This window comes from Coccomyxa subellipsoidea (genome assembly GCF_000258705.1).
Source record: "Coccomyxa subellipsoidea C-169, whole genome shotgun sequence".
NCBI classification, from domain to species: Eukaryota; Viridiplantae; Chlorophyta; class Trebouxiophyceae; family Coccomyxaceae; genus Coccomyxa; species Coccomyxa subellipsoidea.
Genome location: NW_005178025.1, coordinates 605862 through 624014, shown reverse-complemented (window position 1 = coordinate 624014; position 18153 = coordinate 605862). Strand labels below are relative to the sequence as shown.

Here is an 18153-nt window from a genome sequence, read left to right as displayed (position 1 = left end):
TTTGCAAGAGGGGCTTTTGCTGGCACATACTGAGAGTTTCGTTCTCATGAAGCAATTATGAAGCGTTAAAATTTACCTGCCAATTACTGTTCTTCCAGGTGCTTCAAATTCACCAGCAGATCTCAGCGCCCTCGAAGAGCTTAAAAAGATCAGGGTGCAGCTTTTGGCGAGCAAGCAGCAGTATGAAATGCAAGAAGTCCAACTCAAGCTGGTGATTCTCTTACTCACTCTTCCAAATGACCATCAATGGTATATCTCGGCAAAAGTTGCGAGTAGACTTGTTGCATAGCGGACCATTCTGTGGGGGAAACCAACAGTCCATACTACTGTTTTCCCTGACTTTACTAGCGGCACACAGGTCGCACTGGAGAAGGGAAAGTTGTTGTACCAGACAGAGCATCTGAAGAGGGCTGTACGCGAAGCGGACGCAAAGCTCCTTAACCAGAACGGAAAGCGTCCCAACACCTTCTGAGATCCATGCCGTCACAGGCATGTTGAGAGAGACCGTGTCTCAATTGTGCATTTGTTGCACGTGTACCCTGATCTGACTTACTGCGTTAGCGGTATTTGATGCGATGTCTGGTGATTATCATGCGGAGCTGCATAGTCAGGTTCACCGTGCGAATTGCAAACCTTGCCTGAGTGTACAACAGTTGAGTGAGCTTTCTTATGCTGGGGTTTGACAAGTCAAGACCCGCATCTGGCTGGAAGGCTACCAAACATTTATTGACCCCTCAGGGTAGCTGAGTCGCTGTCAATGGCAGCGACAGTCACATTTGTAATGTTTAGGCCAGACTTGCTAGTTCTAGTACTTCTGCGCCTGCTGATGCAGGTGCCTGACATTTCTTCTGAGCATGGCTCTTGCTTAGCGAGGGAGGATTGCGGTGTGACCTGTTGAGCGAGCTTCTTTTGACACTAGCTTTTGGTTTGGCCAAAGCTATTAATGGGAGTTTGCCCCCTTAGATGCGACTGGAGATGTTTGTCTCTTCAGAACAGACTCGCGTGCTGCAGCCTTGAAGTTTGACTGCTCTGCCATCCTGTGATTGGTTGAGAAGACATGATGCCAAAAGTGGGGATAGAGAGTCCTGATTGTGTGGATAGGATGGTCATCACAAGGTGTCATGTGATTCTGATTGATTTTCCGAGGAAAGATAAGTACAGTGCCTGTCGAACGCCTGATGTTGTCTGTGCTATGCAAGTTTAGTGTGCATCAGACAGGGTGCTTTGCATTCATGAATTGTGTTACATTTGTGGATGATTTCAAGTGCTGAAATCTTCTGATCCTTGATTTGATGCAAGTGCTTGCTGATTTTGAAGATGTCTGTCCAGATGGACTGTCTCATTTGCCACTACAGTGATTGCAATCTTTAACACATGCATTCCTTGTACAAGGAACTCTCGTGCTGGTTTTTGGAAAGAAAATTGTGATTTTCAAGCCTGCTCAGCTGCAGAACACAATCTTTGGCAATGTTACAGTTCATGAGCAGATAAATCCCATTGCTCAGGGGTCAATGCTGCATACACACAGACAAAGCGTATGCCACGACACAGTCTACCATCTCATGTCAATAAGACAGGCCCAACCTCTCCATGCTGCCAGTGTCAAAGTCAATTGCTACATAACTAAAGCACACGCTGAGCAAGTATTTGGTTCTTGTGATTATTCGAGTACCATGGTTGAACAGCCCTGTCCACCTAAAAAGGCAGAAGAACAAGTGCCTCGACTTCAGCAGAGCTCTAAGGGGACTCTGCAGAGCCAATTGCAAGACCCCGCCCTTAAATTTACATGCATCCCAGGGGGCGATTTATCACAGGGCACTGCTATTGTGATATAATATCCCCAAGAGCAGCAAGAATGTACAGATGTCGCCAGAAGTGTCAGTGCAAAGGTACCACGGATTAGTAGTACACACACACGCAAAAAATTGCCGTTCCACTGAATTTGTCATGCCGCGCCTCCAGGTGCTGACATCATCACCGGGGGGCGCGGCCGCCCTGCATTTTAGAGGCACCCGCTTGTGGAATAAGCAGGTCCATGCAGAGCAAATTTATACGCAGGGCGAGCTCAGCTGCTGGTTACTCATTCCCCAGTCAGCCTGCCACGAGCCTGCTTCAGTGCTGCAGTACAAAAGTCTTGAGAGACGGCGAGCCGGGCGCGGGCGTGGCCGAAACGGATCGAGACGCTGCCGGAACGGATCGTGGCGCGGCCGGGTTTGGGGCGGGGCAGGCCTAATTCCAGACGGCCATGTAACTGCCGCGGAGGCCGTAGGCCAGCGGACCCCCCACTGCCGCCAGGCGAGTGCGCGTGGGATCCCATGCATGCGAGTAGCAGGCGTTGAAGACCTGCTCCCCGCTGAAGTGCTCCCTGCACCAGGTAGTGGCACACGATGAGGATCCCCGCGCCTCATTGCAAGACCCCAGACACTGGTTACAATAATGCGATTGTTGGCAATTGCTTGATGAATGCGGAAATTTACACGCCGCACCAGCAGGCACTTCTGCACAGCATGCACAGGAGCATGCAGACTGCAGATACGATTATGATCTTTACCTCATGGCAGTGAAGGCCCAAGAAATGCTGCCGAGCGAAAGATGCATCAACAAGGCAGCAGAACAGCAGAGGGATAGATGTCTGACGTTACAAAATAGATCCGCATGACAACAGGGAAATTGCAGGGGGTTTGCAGGGAACGCACAGGTAGACGGGGTCGGTCTGGTTGAGGTAGCCGGTCCCGCACTGCAGGCAGCCACGCTCCGGCTCGGAGAGCGAGGCGCCCAAGTGCTGCCGCTTCGCAGCAATATCCAGGTCCAGGTACGCCGATGCGCGCAGGTCGTAGAAGAACACTCGCCCCCGGCCGCTGCCGGCTGACAGCAGATGGTCCAGGAAGTTCAGCGAGCGCACGCCTGCAGGATCAAGACGTGTGGTCAGTGGAAGTCAGGCACAGCATGCACAGCATGCCTGCTTCATTTGGCAGGATCAATCCTACATGATCTGGATAAAGGGCTCCCCGAGAGACTCTCATCACACTAAATCACCTCACACAATCATTGCATACATCTGCAGGGCAAGAGACGCTGCAGCAAACGTGAAGTGGGTCTCTTGGGACAGGAGGGCCGGTAGCAAATTGCCAAAGCCTTTACTACAGGGTGTACTTGTGCAATTGAAAGGTGTATGACATGGCGCGCAGAGGGTGGTATAACAGCCGCGCAGATTGGCGGGGACTACAGCCGCCGCAATCTGAAAGAGGGGCACTGCAGGACTATAGCCTAGCATTGAGTTTGCAGAAGCCAACGGTGCAAGGTACAGATGCAGGAAATATTAGTATCATCACATCCTGTTCCTGCCAGGGGTTAGGTGCATCTGCACATAAGCTGGAGCTAAAGGCTGCCACACATTTCACCCCTGGTTGGGCTTGCCAGATCCAAGCCGGAGGGGATATCAGGATGCGGGGAATAGCAAGAGGGTGATGGGGTGTGGGTTAAGGAGGGGGTTTTTTAGGGGTCGCACCGTGGCCCTCATCTAGGGACTCCACATCTTGGACGGGGGTCTTCTGGCGGGGGTCCACGAGGGTGATGTGGCTCTGGCTGCCCACTGCCACCAGGTTGTCGCTCATCGCCAGGCACACCACCTCCTTGCTGTGTTTCAACTTCACCTGCACAGCCATCGCCACACACTCCTTGATGAGTACTGTAGTGCTCATTCTAAGATTCGGACCACTGGGGGTGCGGGAAACTTTTCAAAGCAGCGAGGGGTCTTCCTGACTCCATAAACACCATGGTCGTGCTCCATTGGATTGGGCTCGTCGAGAGCTTTCCGAATCTAGTCTCAATTTCATCAAAGGGTTTACATTTTGGGAGTTAGGATTCTATTCATCCACACCCGTTTGGCCAGATATAAATTATTCAATGCGGGTTTAGGATGAGCACTTCAGTCCACTCCCTGACACAGTCACCTAGATATCCGACAGAGTGACACCGCACAGCCCCTGCACCAATCCTTCGTGAGTGCTCTCCTCGGCAGGATCACCCAGAAGTGCTACACAGTGACAGTGCCAGAGCTGCTTGCTGGCAGTCCTGAAATCTTGACTGGAAATGACGACGAAGCAAGCATGCCAGAGGGCAGTGCAAGCAGTATGACAAGTACAAACACGACTATGCCTTGATGGGGTCTCTGTCTTGTAGGTCCCTGTTCCATTTCACGCTTTACCTGCCAGAGGCAAGGTGCGCCTGCAGACAAGCGGAAGGTAAAGGCTGCCACATCTCCTACCCCTTGATGGACTCGCCAGATCCAAGCAAGGCCCAATCAACCATGGGGCGCCTTGTTCAATATGAACAGCAAAAACATGGCACTGTTGCAGACCAGTGACGGCGCAAGAGGAGAGGTGGGGGCGCTCACATTTCTGTCAAAGTTGGCATGGGGGTCCCAGAACTGCACGCAGCCGTTGGTTGTGAGCGACGCCAGTCGGCCCAGGTTGCGATTGAATTTGACGTCCCTCACCTTGTAATTCTTTTCTTCCCTCTTGTCCTGCGCGCAGCCAGCACCGTTGCAACGTGTCAGGCGCAACCAAAGCGGATTGTGAAAGTATCTACTTCCCTCAAATGCAACTCCTTTCTTCCCTCAATTTCACTCCCCCATCTGCAGATTAGCAACATGTGAGGACAGATGTGCATACGAAAAATCCACATCTGCCGCCTTGCAAAGCCAACAAGAAGGCCGCTAGCTTCATGCACACTGCTGCAAGACAAAGGTGGCCTTCGTCAGTCAGTTAAGGAGGACAATAGTGTTGCCCACTCCCCCAAAATACACCTTAAAAAGCTCAGAGTGCAGTGTGACAACAGGGGTGGCTGGGAGGTGACTCACCATAACATGGAAGTGGGAGACGAGAGGCTGCAGGTTGGGGCTGCTATTGGGCTCTGTGTCCACTTTCCACAGGTTTAGGCGCTGGTCTCGCGACCCCGTCACCACATGCCTGTCTGTCACCCAAGCGATCCCAAACACCCAGTCCGTGTGGCCCTGCATATAATCCCAGCAGCGCTCATCAAATAATTCCCGGTGCCTTTGAGCAACCCATCCTTTCAACCTTGCCATCTACCTTTTCAAATTTTGTCCGCCGCAAGTAGCTAGACACAAGACTAGCATGTGAGCCTGTATCCTCGCCCTGTGTGTAGCCCTCCTGCCTACGCCAGCCTGTCACCTTGCACACTGCCTCTCCCACCCACAGTCGCAGCACACGCAGCCACATCATTCTGCAAGTGACAGGCCCTCTATGTTCATGCTTATGGCTCTTGCTACGACCTCGGCATGCCCACTCGCAGCGGCGACATCCCCCTCAAGCTGGCAGCAGACACTTTCTGACAATTCCCAGGGGCACTTGCAGCCATTTTGTGACAACTGTAAGGGGCAAATCAAGCAAATGACTGCGAACAAAGTGTGTAAAAGGGCGAGGGCGCGCACCACTAGAGTCTGCACAGGGTCAAGCTGAGGGGCCTGCGGCGCCGCCGCAATGGAGGCTTCGTCGCGCACAGCTAGGATCTGGCAGTCGGAGGGGTTGGCGCCGCCGGTCGCAAGCAGCCGCCGGTCGGGGCTGAGCGCTATCGCGTGGATGCCGCAGCTGTTGACGGCCGGCGCATCCGGCAGCGGCTGCGGCACCCCCGGCGGCCGCGGCGGCGCGCGCGGTAGCGCCACTCGTTGGAACTGCGCAGTGCAAGAATTTTTGTCATGGCATGTGTTACACGCCAATGTAGGCAAATACCTCCACCTGACTCTTTATCATCCTGCTCCCATTGATCATCGAATTTCCGGTCCTGATCATTGTCTGAAGCCTTGACCCCTGCCTAGGCACAGCAGACAATCTAATCGATCAGCTGCAGGGCAGGACACTCAAATTTCACGAGGAGCCACAACCCAATCTAATGAATTGTATTAACGCGCGTCGATGTCTCTGCTGTGCTGCACACTTTTGAAAGCTGATGGACAACACAAGCAACCAGTGAATGTGGCATTCACCGCCAATCACTGCGAGCATGTGCTAACAATGTGTGAACAATGTAGATCTCAGGCACCTGCTGGACGCATTTGATGACACATGTGAAGTTGACTATGCTTTGGTTGTATGCAAATTTAGGAGTAAATTGCAGCGCAGCATGTCACAGGGGCCCAGCAGGGATGATGGCAGGGATAGTCGTACCTGTTGGGTGGTTGTGTTAAGGCAGATAAGCTTGTTGCACTTGGTGCCGACCACCACAGTCTCAGGGTTCAGCCATTCCTGCATTCCACCAGAAAGAAAGCCTCAGCACACTGTAATACGATCAACTGACTGAAGCACAAGATCAAGAAGGAGTCAAGTCCTTGACGGGTCCTAGCACGTTCACAGCACTGCAGAACGCCAATGTCCCAGGAGGCAAGCTGTCACTTACGCATGCAAAGCCCTTGTCAAACTCCTTCCACCTCCAACAAGGGAACTCCCTCTCCCGCAGCACAGATGGCAGCTTGTTGAGCACTGACGCCCGCATCTCCCGCTCAAAATCTCCCCTGCACAACGTTGCATGCGCGTTAGTGCGCCAATTTGGATTGCAAAGACGACACAATGTTGAGTTATGCTCCGAACTGCCCTGACCTGGCTTTTGGTCTTGCTGGTGCGATCGTGCTAGACCACTGCACGACCTGGCAGAGTAGAAATGGGCGACAAATTGCCAGAAAACACGCAGCCGTCATTGCTGGGCTCGGACAACATGCATCAAACCATGCAATCGGTATATATATCTAAAGTAGCAGGATGCGCTACTTAAATGAGACATCCCCATTTTTACAAGGTGCTTGTCAAAATCATGGGGATTGAATCATTGCAGTCACTGTCAAATCATTAAATTGAGCCCAAACTCCGTTGACGGTCTTCCAATACTCCTGTGTGGCTTCGTTGAAAGGGTTGTCAAGGCTGCGTCCAGGGCAAAATCCACTGCCTTGGGGGGTCCCCCTTGTACCTCACAGGATGCACATGAGATAAAAACGACATTCGCACCTGGTGTGCAAGCCAGCTTGTGCACCATGGATCATTGACATCATCTGTGTTGGCGTTGTTTGACTCTGACTCTGACCGCGTGAAGCTTTGTGACCCGTGCCGCCAGTGCTCGAGCCCCTCCTGCCGCCTGTGGCTGGCTTCATTGTGATACCAACACAAGTATCAAAAGCCCCACCGGGCGCAAATCGCGCCTGCGCGTGCTTAGGGCCCACCAAGCAACACGCGCCAACCCAGACTAACACCAGTTGCCTGGTTCTCACAGGAATCTACGGACACTCACACCATTCACAAACTTCAATACACGTAATCTAAGCTCAATCGGCGGACTCACACGCACTTCCCTGTAGAGAATTTTGCTTCCTAGACCTTGCAAAACCAAGTGATCTTCCCAGGGTTTACATCGGCATCAAGAAGCCCTCAGAGCCACGTGGTACGTTGCCTGATCGGGCGGCATGGCAAAGCACAGAAGTCAAGCAGAAGGGCGAGTCCAGCGAGGATCGCACCCACTTTGTGCAGGTCATATGATTTCTCAGTCTAGCTAGTATCGTCGAAATCCTGGGTTGCCAGTAAGGAAGAGCGTGTTCAAGTCATATATTCAGCTGTCTCTGCGATGATCTCCAAGATTTGTATCGCTTTGCTCTGCATCTCCTTGCTGCACAGCTGTGCCGCCTTTTCCTGGAAGCCTTGCACAGATGTCGAGAGCAAATCGAGCATAAAAGATGTCGACCTCACGCCCGATCCACCGTATGCCTCGCATCCCAAGGCCTAGTAATAGCATTTCTATGCTTGATTTTGGTGTTGCAGGACTTTCAGAGTCATTGTTCCTCTAAAATGATGCCAATGATAGCTGATGTACACAAGTTATTGATCTGCAGGTTTCCTGGTTCCACTGCGAAGTTCACAATAGATGCCACAGCAGGTTTGTATCCTGCACAACTGGAACGACATCCAGGCCGTGATACTTGTCACATGCGCCCAGACTGCATTCTTGTGCAACTGAATGGTGAGGAGTGCTTGTGCAGATGTCGAGATTGGCTCGGGATCCTTGGACATCAGCGTGGCATACCATGGCTTCCCAATCTACAGCCAGTCTCAGGATCTGTGCGAGAAGACAGCCTGCCCGGTGAAGAAGGGGCCCGTCATAGTGGCGCTGGAGGAACCCTTCCCCATTATCACTCCCCCGGTAAGATTTAGACACTGCTCAACACAGCACAGGGCTAGGCCACCCCGAGTCATCAACCATTGCAGCACCGCTCTAATTGCAATTGTCTGCAAACTTCATCTCACTGATGTCCATAGTGAGTTGATGGACCCAAGTTGGAGCTTGATTCTGCAGGGTCCTTACACAGTACGCATCACAGCCAAGGGCAAGGGGAACGATGCGCCGCAGCTGTTCTGCTTGGATGTCGACTTCAATGTGGTGCCTCAGGGCAGCAGGGCGCAGCAAAACATCCAGCCCGAGTCTTCCTGAGGCATTGTGTATTTGGATTGCGGACCATCAGCAGAGGTGCTTTACTCCACTTGTATCTGTTCAAGACCGTTGTGCCATGCCAGTGTTCTTTCAGGTGACTCCATAGATAGGATAGCTTAGCAGCTGCATTCACTGAATGAAGCTTCAGAGAAAAAGTCCCACAGCAGATGAATCAGACACCCATGTAAACAAGTACAGGCGAGCTGCGTCTGCTATGGCCGCGCGGCCCGGCGCCGATATTTTCATGTAATGAATCAGTGTTTACAAGTTCCGAGCAGGTGATGTCAGAAAGCTTGAAATCTACAAGTCGACTGCTTGTAGCAGCGTTAGTAGCTGGCAGCTTGAGCCCAAATCACAAGATTACAAATGCGTCTCTCCTGTCCGTTTTGACACTTGACTCAGTTCATGACATTCAGGACTCGAAGGACCCACAGATTCAGCCAAGTTGGAGTCGCCACTCTAGTACTACTGGTGCACCAGTGATGCAGAAGCCACCTGACACGATCTGCCAACATTTTAAATTACACTGTTGGCAACAGGCACATGTAAAGATTCTACAGGTCCAACACAACAAAAGCTGCAACTCACAGCAATGAAACTAATCCTGAACCGGCGCGGCCTCCCGCCGCACTCAGTCTGTCTCCAGCTCGTGTGGGTATATCCTGCTCTTTATAGGAATGAGGGAGCGCTTGCGCACATCCCTTGGCATTGCTTTCCTCATGTCATATGCATCCTCCACCCCGCTGTAGTACCCAATCACCGTCCGATACACACTGTATCCAAACTGCGCAGACACCACACCAAACATGAGAAAATTTCGCCAGACATCTGCAGCGATTCAGGCGTTCTCCATGTCTCAGATTGCAGAGCGCTGAACTTTTGGTGACAATGACAAGTAAGCTGGGAGAACTGCACCTTTGTGTACATTCCAATTGCATTGGAGTTGGACTGGCGCACAAACAGATCCACAAAATAGCCGTTGTGCACTTTGTGTGTGACGCTCTCCAGCAGATCCATTAGGTTGCGAGCAAGCCCCTGTCGCCTGAGAGCAGGAGAATGATTTACATGCTGGCTTGCAAGCCTTCCGTTGATCCGCACTGTACCCCTCTGGTGTGTAATGCTGCATCAGCGAAGGTTCTGACAGGACTGCAGCAAAGCCAAGGTATAGTCTGCACCTGAAGTCTGGTGCCACAGTGAGGGCTGTGACATGACCATGCCAGTTCTCGTCCTCGCCTTCCACCTTCCCCAGGATGTACCCCATAGCCTGCTGGCCCGCCCCTTCCGCCATCAAGCAGTACTCTGGCCAGTTTGCCAGGTACTGCAGATAGAAGGGCAGATTGTACTGCGCACCAAGGGTCGATCAGGGACACATCAGCTCATTGATCGCAAGCAAACTTGAGAGTCATTATAAAATACAAAGCTGTGCTGAAGAGGCTCACTGTCTCTGTAAAAAAGTCCAAGTTCACGCTGTTGAACGTGAATAGATCATCGCATGTGAAACGCCTCAAAGTCGTCATTGCCCTGGACTGTAATGTCTGCTGGCTTTCAATGCCAAACTTCCTTAAATCGAGGTCTCATCAAAAAGCTTCTGTTCGTCATCATGAAAAACGACGACAGATATGGACGCGCAGGGCTTCCCCCTGCTACTCAATCTAAGTGCAGCATCGCAGCCTATACCATACAACAGGTGCGCAGATTTCAACAGAGGCAAATTCTTTTATCATCGATTGCCAAGAAACGACTGCACGGAGCACATCGACCCCCTCATGTCGGAGGGGATTTGTACCAGACAGAGCCTACCACCTTGGTTCAAGTCGCTTCCGAGATTAATCTTCAGCCATCCAGGAGTCCAAAGTCGTTATAGTACAAGAAATAGATTTTTTGTGGGCATCAAAGTTTCAATCTCACTGGCGAGGTTCTGGTGTCTCGATTGCACACGATGTTCTCAGTGTCGTGACGTTTCAAAACGTCAATCAGCTGACAAAGCTGCATGCTGAGGAGTCGCATTCTCCGTTTGCAACACCTTGTATCGTGTACCCTCTCTGATCTTGCGATCCTCGATTCTGGGACTGTCCGATTGCTTGGGACTACCTCTGGAAAGGAGTGCACAGTTACAGGAAAATACACCTTCAATAAGGCAACACCTCAGAATATTCATATTCGGGAGTGTCCCATGAATGCTCGAATTGCACAGCTTCTTCCTGGGATGAGATGGGGCATATCAGAGCAGCTAGGCAGTTACAGATGTCTGGTTGTCAGCCCAAGACTCCCTGAAAGCCGGGGACTGCATGTCAGCACGCTTCTCAGGCAACAAGGAGTCATGCAAAGGCCTCTCGCGTGGGGAGGAAGGCCGTCACCAGCTGGAGCCAGCAGGACAGCTGCAGCCAGCGGCCCACACAGGAGGCACCCAAACAAGAGGAGGAGGGGACCTATCACAGAAAGGAGGATGATGCCTCGGAACAGCTTTGGGACAGGTGCGAACTAAAGACTCCCTTCTTGTGCGCTGCCTTGCTCAGCTTGTATCCTTTGCTCAGCCTGTTGCCACTGACTGTGTCATGCAATAGGCCCTTACAACACAGGTGTGTCTTTGTCAAGTAGTTAGAGCATGCATGAGGGGAAATTCTTGAAGAGCAGTGTCAAAGATGGCTGCAATCATCCAGTGGAGCCCTCCGGATGAGTGTATTACTGCGATGTCCCTGGCAGGGTTAGGGCCCAGCAGGGGAAGGAAGCCAGGAAGAGGGCGGCTGCCACCGCAGGCAGCGGTGCTTGAGCAGCAGCAGAAGCTGGCGCAGAGGCAGGAAACCGAGCGGGCTGCCGTGAGAGAGCTTGATCCCAGCTCTGAGGAGGCCGTTGCCAACACCTCCGACATGCAGCTTGTGTTCTTTGGCACAGCAGCCCAGCGGCCCACCAAGGCCAGGTTGATTCCTCTACTTCAAAAGCCTTGCTGGTCCTGCTTTTGTCCCTTGAAGCAGCCACTTGCGTGACAAGCTCGAGGCCGGAGAAGGCGTGCGAAGCAGACGGCAGCGTGCAAACTTATATGGCATTTACTGAGCGCACCAGGCCCACTAGTAAGCATGCCGGGATTAAGCATTCTGGGAGCATGCCGAGCGCGTGATCCGCGTGGCTGCATGCGCCACAGATCGGTATTGAAAGTCCAGAATTGCTGCTACAGGAGGGGAAAACGCTCACAATCTCGCATTCAACTCAGTATCAAAAGCTGAGACCTGCTGCTACAGAAGGCGAAATGCTCAAATTCCAGGCTTCAATACATGCATATCTCCTGCGCGGATCTGGTGCTTATTTCTTGCGGGTGCTAGGTCATCGCGGGCTGTGGCGCTGCGCAAGGGCAAGAGCAATTGGCTGTTCGACTGCGGGGAGGACACGCAGCGGCAACTGCTTAAACAGGCACTGGTGCGGCCGGGCAAGATCGACCGCGTCTTTGTCACCCGCGCCAGCGGCGACTCAGCCTTTGGCCTCCCAGGCATGCACCAGCATTTCTTATCGGTTACGTGTATATCTTACATCGTTTTTGCTTCATTTCTGCCCATGTCCTGACTCTAAATTCTGATCAGACTGAGTGGCCCCATGACCGAGCCAGGCCTGTCTTTGCATCCTGCCCTACCTACCAGGTGTTTTAATACTTTCAGGTCAAGCTGGCGCCTCAGGGTTCAGTGGATCACTCTTCAGTCAATGGCATGAGAACCATCGTGACCCTTTCCTGTAAATGCTCCTTGTGGGGCTCGGCATTGATGCCAAGGAGTGCTGCAGCTCCAGACTTTCTTATTAGCGCAGCGCAGAGGACTGCTTTTCCTTCAGCAGTGTTTTGTTCGCTGTTTGAGTGCCAAGCAGATTGCCAATGACTATTCTTTACCATAAACGGATTGTGGGGGCATTGAGCCTGAGTGCAGCGGCCGGGTGGGCGCAGGGTAGATTGAGATGGTCTTTTGGGTTCAACGATGATTCCTGCGCAGCCAAGAAATGAATTGAGTGGGAGGTGTGATGCGGGGTGCAGGCATGATGTGCATCTGCAGCGCTGCCAGGGAGGTGGGCATGGACACCTCGGACCTGCCCCTGCACATCTATGGTCCCCCGGGCCTGGCAGAGTACCTGCGGTGAGGGCCTGCCATCTTTGTGATAACAAGGCCCCCCTGGATATTCAGCTTTGATGATCTTTGTTCAGTAAGCAAGCAGATTGATGTGGGTGGACAACTCTTGGGCAGCTTGATGTTTATGTCCGCCAACAAGCATCAACGCAGTAAGTGATAGCATGTCTAGAGCATCTGCCGCAAATCGGGGGCGATGTGATAATACCCTACCCTGCGTAGTACAGGAAATGTATGCCAACATGCAAGCGAGGATGCATTTGCACCTGCAGACTCTTCGTCTTCAGCGGATGGTGTTGCCTGTGCTGCTTCACATGCAGCGTCCCACTCTCTGCGCTCTTCCTCAGAATGCCCTGCAAGGAACTAGCAAAGTCTGGTGACAGACTGATGACCTGGCATGTGCTGGCGTGCGCGCAGGACATTCCTGACGGTGTCGGACACGTACATAGTGATGCCCGTGGTGGTGCACGAATTTGTGACATCCCCTGTTCCCGAGGAGGAAATGGACCGTCCAGAGCAGCTGGAGCACCGCTGCTGCCTCTTCCGCATGCGGGTGCCTCCCGACCAACTCAACCCCCAGGCATGCCCCTTTATTGATTTCTCAAGACCCTGGAATGTGCATGAGCAGGGGGTGCTAAATATTACTATGAATTGTGATATTTGTAGTTGTCAATGCCTCCTGGCTGGCGGGGGGCGGTACAAATACTGAGCACCGTGCCCACGGATGATTGTGTCTTGCTTGGATCTGGCGAGTCCAACAAGGGGTAGGAATTTGGCAGCCTTTACATGCAGCTTGTCTGCAGACGCACCTTGCCTTTGGCAGGAAGAGCGTGTAATAATAATAAGAATGCCTCCTGAGGTGAGCTGTCCATCTTGCATGCTATCAAGACAGGTTTGCTGTCATACCTGATGGATGAGCAAAAAGGATGGAAGGGTCTAGAAAAGGACGTCTGTGTGTAACACTTTCACCAACTAGTAAAGCTGCTCTGCCCAGCTGAAGGGTGATGTGTCCTGCTAATGTCAGCTGTTCATGTTTGCTCAGAGTCTTGGCATCGGGGTTGGCACATCATGGGGCACTCTCGGGAGATGGCTGGAGGGCGCTATACAGCTTCCCTTCTGCTCAGGCATGCAGGCTCAGAGTAGGGGGCAATGCACGGCGGCTGAGAAATGAGGTCCCCAATATATGTGCTTCACCCCGTGGGTTGTTGCACGCCAGGGGTATTATGACGGGCAGATCATGCAGCTGACAAAGCGGCACCAGCAGCGGCGGAAGAAGCGCAAGGGATCTGACGAGCGCGCTGTGCTGGTGGAGCAGCGCCTGCCAGACCCAGGTGCGCAACTTTCATGCCTTACGCCTAGCAATTTTCATTTGGGGTCGTGCTTGACACAGGATGCAATGATCAAGCACATGGCCTTCAACTTGCAAGAACAGCCATAATACTCACGTAGATTATTTGGAAGTATGCATGGCGCTGCCTCTCCATGGATACTTGGAAAATTGCAAGAGAGACGGAAGTGGCATAAGGTGGGAGTGTGTCTGCGCAGGCGATCCATCCAGGAGTGATGTGGCGCCTGAGGAGATGACTTGGACGGTGCGCTGTGACGAGAATTTCACGGTCTGTGCGGCGCCTCTGTCGCAGCGGCCGCAGAGCTTCGGCTACGTTGTACGCGAGAGCGACAGGCGTGTCTCTGATCATGTCGCGTGCTTTTTCTTTGCAAGCTTCGAAACTGCATGCATTGAGTAACTTGCCGACTCTCGCACGCCCTATAAGGATACCGTCGATCAGCACAGCACATGCATGGCTACAATCTTCGTGCAGTGTATGACCCACAGCGTCACTGGCTTTTGTCAAGACTTTCACTTGCATGTTCTAGTGGTAATTATGATACGCTCAGTGCAGCTTCTTTCATGTGCCGTAGGCAGGCTATCACTTGCTTGCAATCTTTAAGGGTGCTACTTGAAGGATCAGATGGGCGAAAGAGCGTTTGATTGGTGTAGGGCGGGGACGCTGAACGTGGCGGCGTGTGAGGAGCTGGGAGTGCGGCCCGGCAGGGACTACTCGCGGGTCAAGGCCGGCGAGAGCGTGCTCAGCCGCAGCGGCGAAATCATCCGCCCCGAGCAGGTGAGTCGCTGCCTTCTGATGCCCTCGTTCCCTCGCCATCACCAGCAGCCGATCAGGACCAGGTTGCACACATGTGAAGAACAAAATAAAACTTCTATCTTTGATTGAGTGCTGCAGCTGAGCATCAAGACGGGCCCTCAAAGTGAATTGAACCAATCAGGAGATGCAGCAAAGGCCAGCTATTGCCGGGTGCTGAGAAGATCTCACGAGCAGCTGGGGACCAATGCTGGGATATGCTATGCTTCATGTACTGCACTGCTGAGATATGATACAGGAATTCGAGTGTGTAATGTGCGCCTGTGCAGGTGGTGGGTCCAACCATCGTCGGCCGCAGCGTGGCGATTCTGGGGGAGGCCGTGGCCAGCACTACGCGGCAATGGGCTACCGGGTGTGACCTGCTGGTTCACCCTGCCATCTCCCAGGTGTGACTGCCCTGCCTCCAGCTGTCAGTCTTCCTGTCTGGCTTGCGGCATGCTCAGAACCGCCCGGGAATAGACATGCACTGGATTTGGTACAAGGGATCAGTTGGCACAGCTGCTGTGCATGTAGAGCGCTTGCACAGATGTGTGGTTCTGTTTTTGATTCAGGTGGTAGACCGCATGTGAGGTGAGCACGCTGTATCGCTTTCTCTCTGCTGCGTGCAGCAGTGGCTGTGGTTTGACGAGCTTGAGGAAGCTTTGTGGGATGGTACAGGTCAGGATGGACGAAGGCGGGAGCTGTGCAGAAGGTGCGGGTGTGTTGGCGAGCCAGGTTGATGTGAGGCATCTCGTGCTCACAGGTGCGTCCCATGGAACCCTGACTGACACTGTAATGCCATTTTGCTCTCTTTGGACTGTCGAGATTATGGCTGTAGAGCTCATAAAAACCCCACCTGAGGTTGAATTAGAATTTGAAAGCTCGTCTCATGGTGCAGGCTTCCCAGAAGCACAGGCAAGCGACAGCTCATCTTCCGACCAGTCCAGCTCAAATGGAGCCGCAGCCGCCACCCCTGCCTTTGACAGGTGCCTCCTTTATGTCACTAATTGAATCTTTCACTTTTTGCACCTGCTGATAAAACCCAGTCAAAGGCTGCCAATATCCTTCCCCTTGATGAACTTGCCAGATCCAAGCAAGACCCAATCATCCACGGGCAGGTTGCCCTACTGGAATGAACCACCCAAGCCAAGCCATAGTTAGCAGCGCAACACCGTCACACATCACACAGACTTGGTATGCTCAGTTCTGTATGTTGTATCGACAACAGTGACAGACTCTGTCAGCAGGGACAGACTCATATCACAAGCCCAATTTGTGCTTTTTGAATACGCTGTCTTCAAAGCGGATCCTACAATCTGGCCACATTTCGGTCATTGATCACGTTATTCAGGGGTCCCAGACATATAGAACCGATAACATTTCGTCTGTTCCTGTATTTCTTCCCCGCGTCGTCTTCCAGCACTTTCAAAATCTATTCATGAAATTTGTTTGTAATTCATTGATCGGCGGTTGGTTCGTCAAATTTCATCGAGTATACTTGCCAAACTGCATTGGCCTTGTAAGGGGTTGTGATCGCTATGAAATACGCCTCTTCTAAGCGTATCCACTCCCGAAATTTTGGGACTTGTTTTGCAAGCTCTCTATACTCACGTTACTCTGGCGGGCAGGCAATCTGGGGCCCCCGGTGCAGAGCGACAGATGGGGCAGCGGCATGCGAACGCGGCGCTGGGCCGGCAGCGGCTGGGAACTTTCAAGGACACATTTGCTGAGAAGTGCGTGGAGGCGGCGGCGCAAAAGTACGGCAGCGATGCCGTCTCGGCCGCGCGCGATTTGATGGTGCTTAGTGTTGAACGGCGCTGGGGGCCCCAGTGATATCAGCTACAGTTGGGCACCCCAAATTTGTGAGGGCTTGCTCTTTTGCAGTGAACGTGAGCGTGTGCCCTCCCAATCGAAAGATTCCTTTTGATTGCTTGAGGAGACTGAGGTGCTAGTAAAGTATGGTAAGAGCTCTGACATGTGGTCTCTTGGGAGAGCCCCTGCATATGGTTTATGCTAGGTCAAGCAATGGCTTGTTCTCGCAATCTTGATCATTGCTGCGACCTGGTGATGAAAGGGGTTTTGAGATATCATCGCTGATTTTTTGGTGGGTATACTAAAATCTAGGTCACCTGTCCGACTTGCAATCTAGGATGCTGAGTTGTCTGCGGACTTGCTGTCTCCAGGGTTCACCGCGCTATCTTTTCTTTGCATCTCCCGTTCAAAGTCTCGCATCTGCTTGTTGACTTCCTTCCTGCAGGTTGGCCGCACACCTTCAGATTGCTGTATTTTGGTGCCAGATACCAGATTCTGAAGACAGGTATGCAAGGAGCACATGCATCTTACCTTATATCACGCATTGTCTTGCGACCAGCCTCAAGTAGATCCCTATCCACAGGTGCCTCCATTAGCCTTCGCACGTTCGCGGCTGACTCTTAAGGTTTCCTACACCGGGTGAAAAAGGTGTGGGCAGAGGTGATCTACCGTGTTCTGCAAGCACCTGCACAGTTGCTGTCCGATAAGCAGGCCAAAGACACGTTCGCAAAATTATACAGAGGGGGTTGTCTTGACTTACTGGGGCTATCGCTCATTGCAGAGCCACAAAGGTGTAGAGTGCTCTCTCCAAGGAGAGCACTACGCTCAGGCCTGCATGGTCGATAGCCATCGCTCGTGAAATGTCAGAAAGCTGCTTCGGAAGGTATTTTGCCAAATCCCTAGATTGAAGGCTTATATGTGAATTTGCCTGGTCAGTCAGTCGCTCGTCCTTTGTGAAATATCTTCATTCGGGCCGAAAATGCCCAGCAGACTACATGAATTATTGCACAAACGCCATCTTCAAGCAGGGTACATCGCCTCATTAGATCAAATGCAACCGACTTGGGCAAAGCGTTAAGCTCACCAATGCAAGATCTGCAAGAGGTGAAACTGTTTCACCTCCAGAGTCGGCGCATATATGAAGACGAGCTTACAAGATTTTCTATCTGCTTGGTGGAATGAAACCTGGGCAACGCCCGTAAGGATTTCAGGGACTTCATCATGCATGTGTCGCCCCAGCAGACCTGGCCGAAAGGTGCCTTTCCTTGGACATCAATTTGACGAATATCCTGTTCTCCAGGACCCAAGATGCAAGGTTCATGCATCGCCTGGTAGATTTGCAGCTGGAAGAAAATCACTGCAAGTCGCAATTGCCTATGATTGGTTCCTCAAAGACAGCCGTGGTCTAATAATAGAACGTAAAAGCTAGCAGTCTTTCCAAGCGGCAACAATTGAAAACAGGGTTTGCCCCTCGACCAGGTATTTCCAATAGTACTTCGCGCACTCTACTCCCACAAAACATATCTATCAAGGCTGACCGGGTGGCCGGACTGTGACAGTGGGTAGTTGACTGGCGTGTTCCTCTTCTTGGAAAGAAATTCAGGAGAAAG

The 18153-nt window shown here is 52.3% G+C and overlaps 4 protein-coding genes across 4 annotated transcripts; 2 read left to right on the top strand and 2 right to left on the bottom strand.

The window, feature by feature from the left end:
• Positions 1-2229: 2229 nt before the first annotated feature.
• Positions 2230-7013, bottom strand: COCSUDRAFT_58383 (WD40 repeat-like protein; the record flags this gene model as incomplete). Its single annotated transcript, XM_005644123.1, has 9 exons — positions 2230-2365; positions 2697-2904; positions 3509-3653; positions 4361-4525; positions 4862-5014; positions 5456-5695; positions 6189-6266; positions 6418-6532; positions 7009-7013. The coding sequence occupies 9 exons, from the start codon at positions 7011-7013 to the stop codon at positions 2230-2232; spliced, it is 1245 nt and encodes a 414-aa protein (XP_005644180.1).
• A 511-nt stretch (positions 7014-7524) lies between these two features.
• COCSUDRAFT_54568 (hypothetical protein) lies at positions 7525-8720 on the top strand. Its single transcript, XM_005644122.1, has 4 exons — positions 7525-7763; positions 7895-7938; positions 8042-8202; positions 8356-8720. The coding sequence occupies exons 1-4, from the start codon at positions 7630-7632 to the stop codon at positions 8488-8490; spliced, it is 474 nt and encodes a 157-aa protein (XP_005644179.1). The 5' UTR covers positions 7525-7629; the 3' UTR covers positions 8491-8720.
• A 113-nt stretch (positions 8721-8833) lies between these two features.
• Positions 8834-10153, bottom strand: COCSUDRAFT_48807 (catalytic subunit of N-acetyltransferase). The gene is made up of 4 exons (XM_005644121.1): positions 9930-10153; positions 9666-9832; positions 9406-9532; positions 8834-9274 (listed from the first exon to the last, which is right to left on the bottom strand). Exons 1-4 carry the CDS (start codon positions 10005-10007, stop codon positions 9122-9124), a joined length of 525 nt encoding a protein of 174 aa, XP_005644178.1. The 5' UTR covers positions 10008-10153; the 3' UTR covers positions 8834-9121.
• Positions 10154-11180: 1027 nt separating this feature from the next.
• On the top strand, positions 11181-16831 carry COCSUDRAFT_67729 (hypothetical protein; the record flags this gene model as incomplete). The annotated part of the gene is made up of 12 exons (XM_005644120.1): positions 11181-11407; positions 11808-12001; positions 12503-12602; positions 13011-13146; positions 13417-13452; positions 13810-13924; positions 14139-14295; positions 14593-14716; positions 15022-15138; positions 15410-15494; positions 15630-15717; positions 16360-16831. 12 exons carry the CDS (start codon positions 11181-11183, stop codon positions 16562-16564), a joined length of 1584 nt encoding a protein of 527 aa, XP_005644177.1. The 3' UTR covers positions 16565-16831.
• Positions 16832-18153: the final 1322 nt, after the last annotated feature.

Excerpts from the sequence above, each read along its gene's own strand:
- COCSUDRAFT_54568 (XM_005644122.1), top strand. The coding sequence starts at position 7,630 with ATGATCTCCAAGATTTGTATCGCTTTGCTCTGCATCTCCTTGCTGCAC. Across the intron at positions 7,764-7,894 it reads GACCTCACGCCCGATCCACC|GTTTCCTGGTTCCACTGCGA; the intron begins GTATGCCTCGCA and ends ATTGATCTGCAG. Across the intron at positions 8,203-8,355 it reads TCCCCATTATCACTCCCCCG|GGTCCTTACACAGTACGCAT; the intron begins GTAAGATTTAGA and ends TTGATTCTGCAG.
- COCSUDRAFT_48807 (XM_005644121.1), bottom strand. The coding sequence starts at position 10,007 with ATGACGACTTTGAGGCGTTTCACATGCGATGATCTATTCACGTTCAAC. Across the intron at positions 9,833-9,929 it reads TGGACTTTTTTACAGAGACA|TACAATCTGCCCTTCTATCT; the intron begins GTGAGCCTCTTC and ends CTTGGTGCGCAG. Across the intron at positions 9,533-9,665 it reads ACTGTGGCACCAGACTTCAG|GCGACAGGGGCTTGCTCGCA; the intron begins GTGCAGACTATA and ends TCCTGCTCTCAG.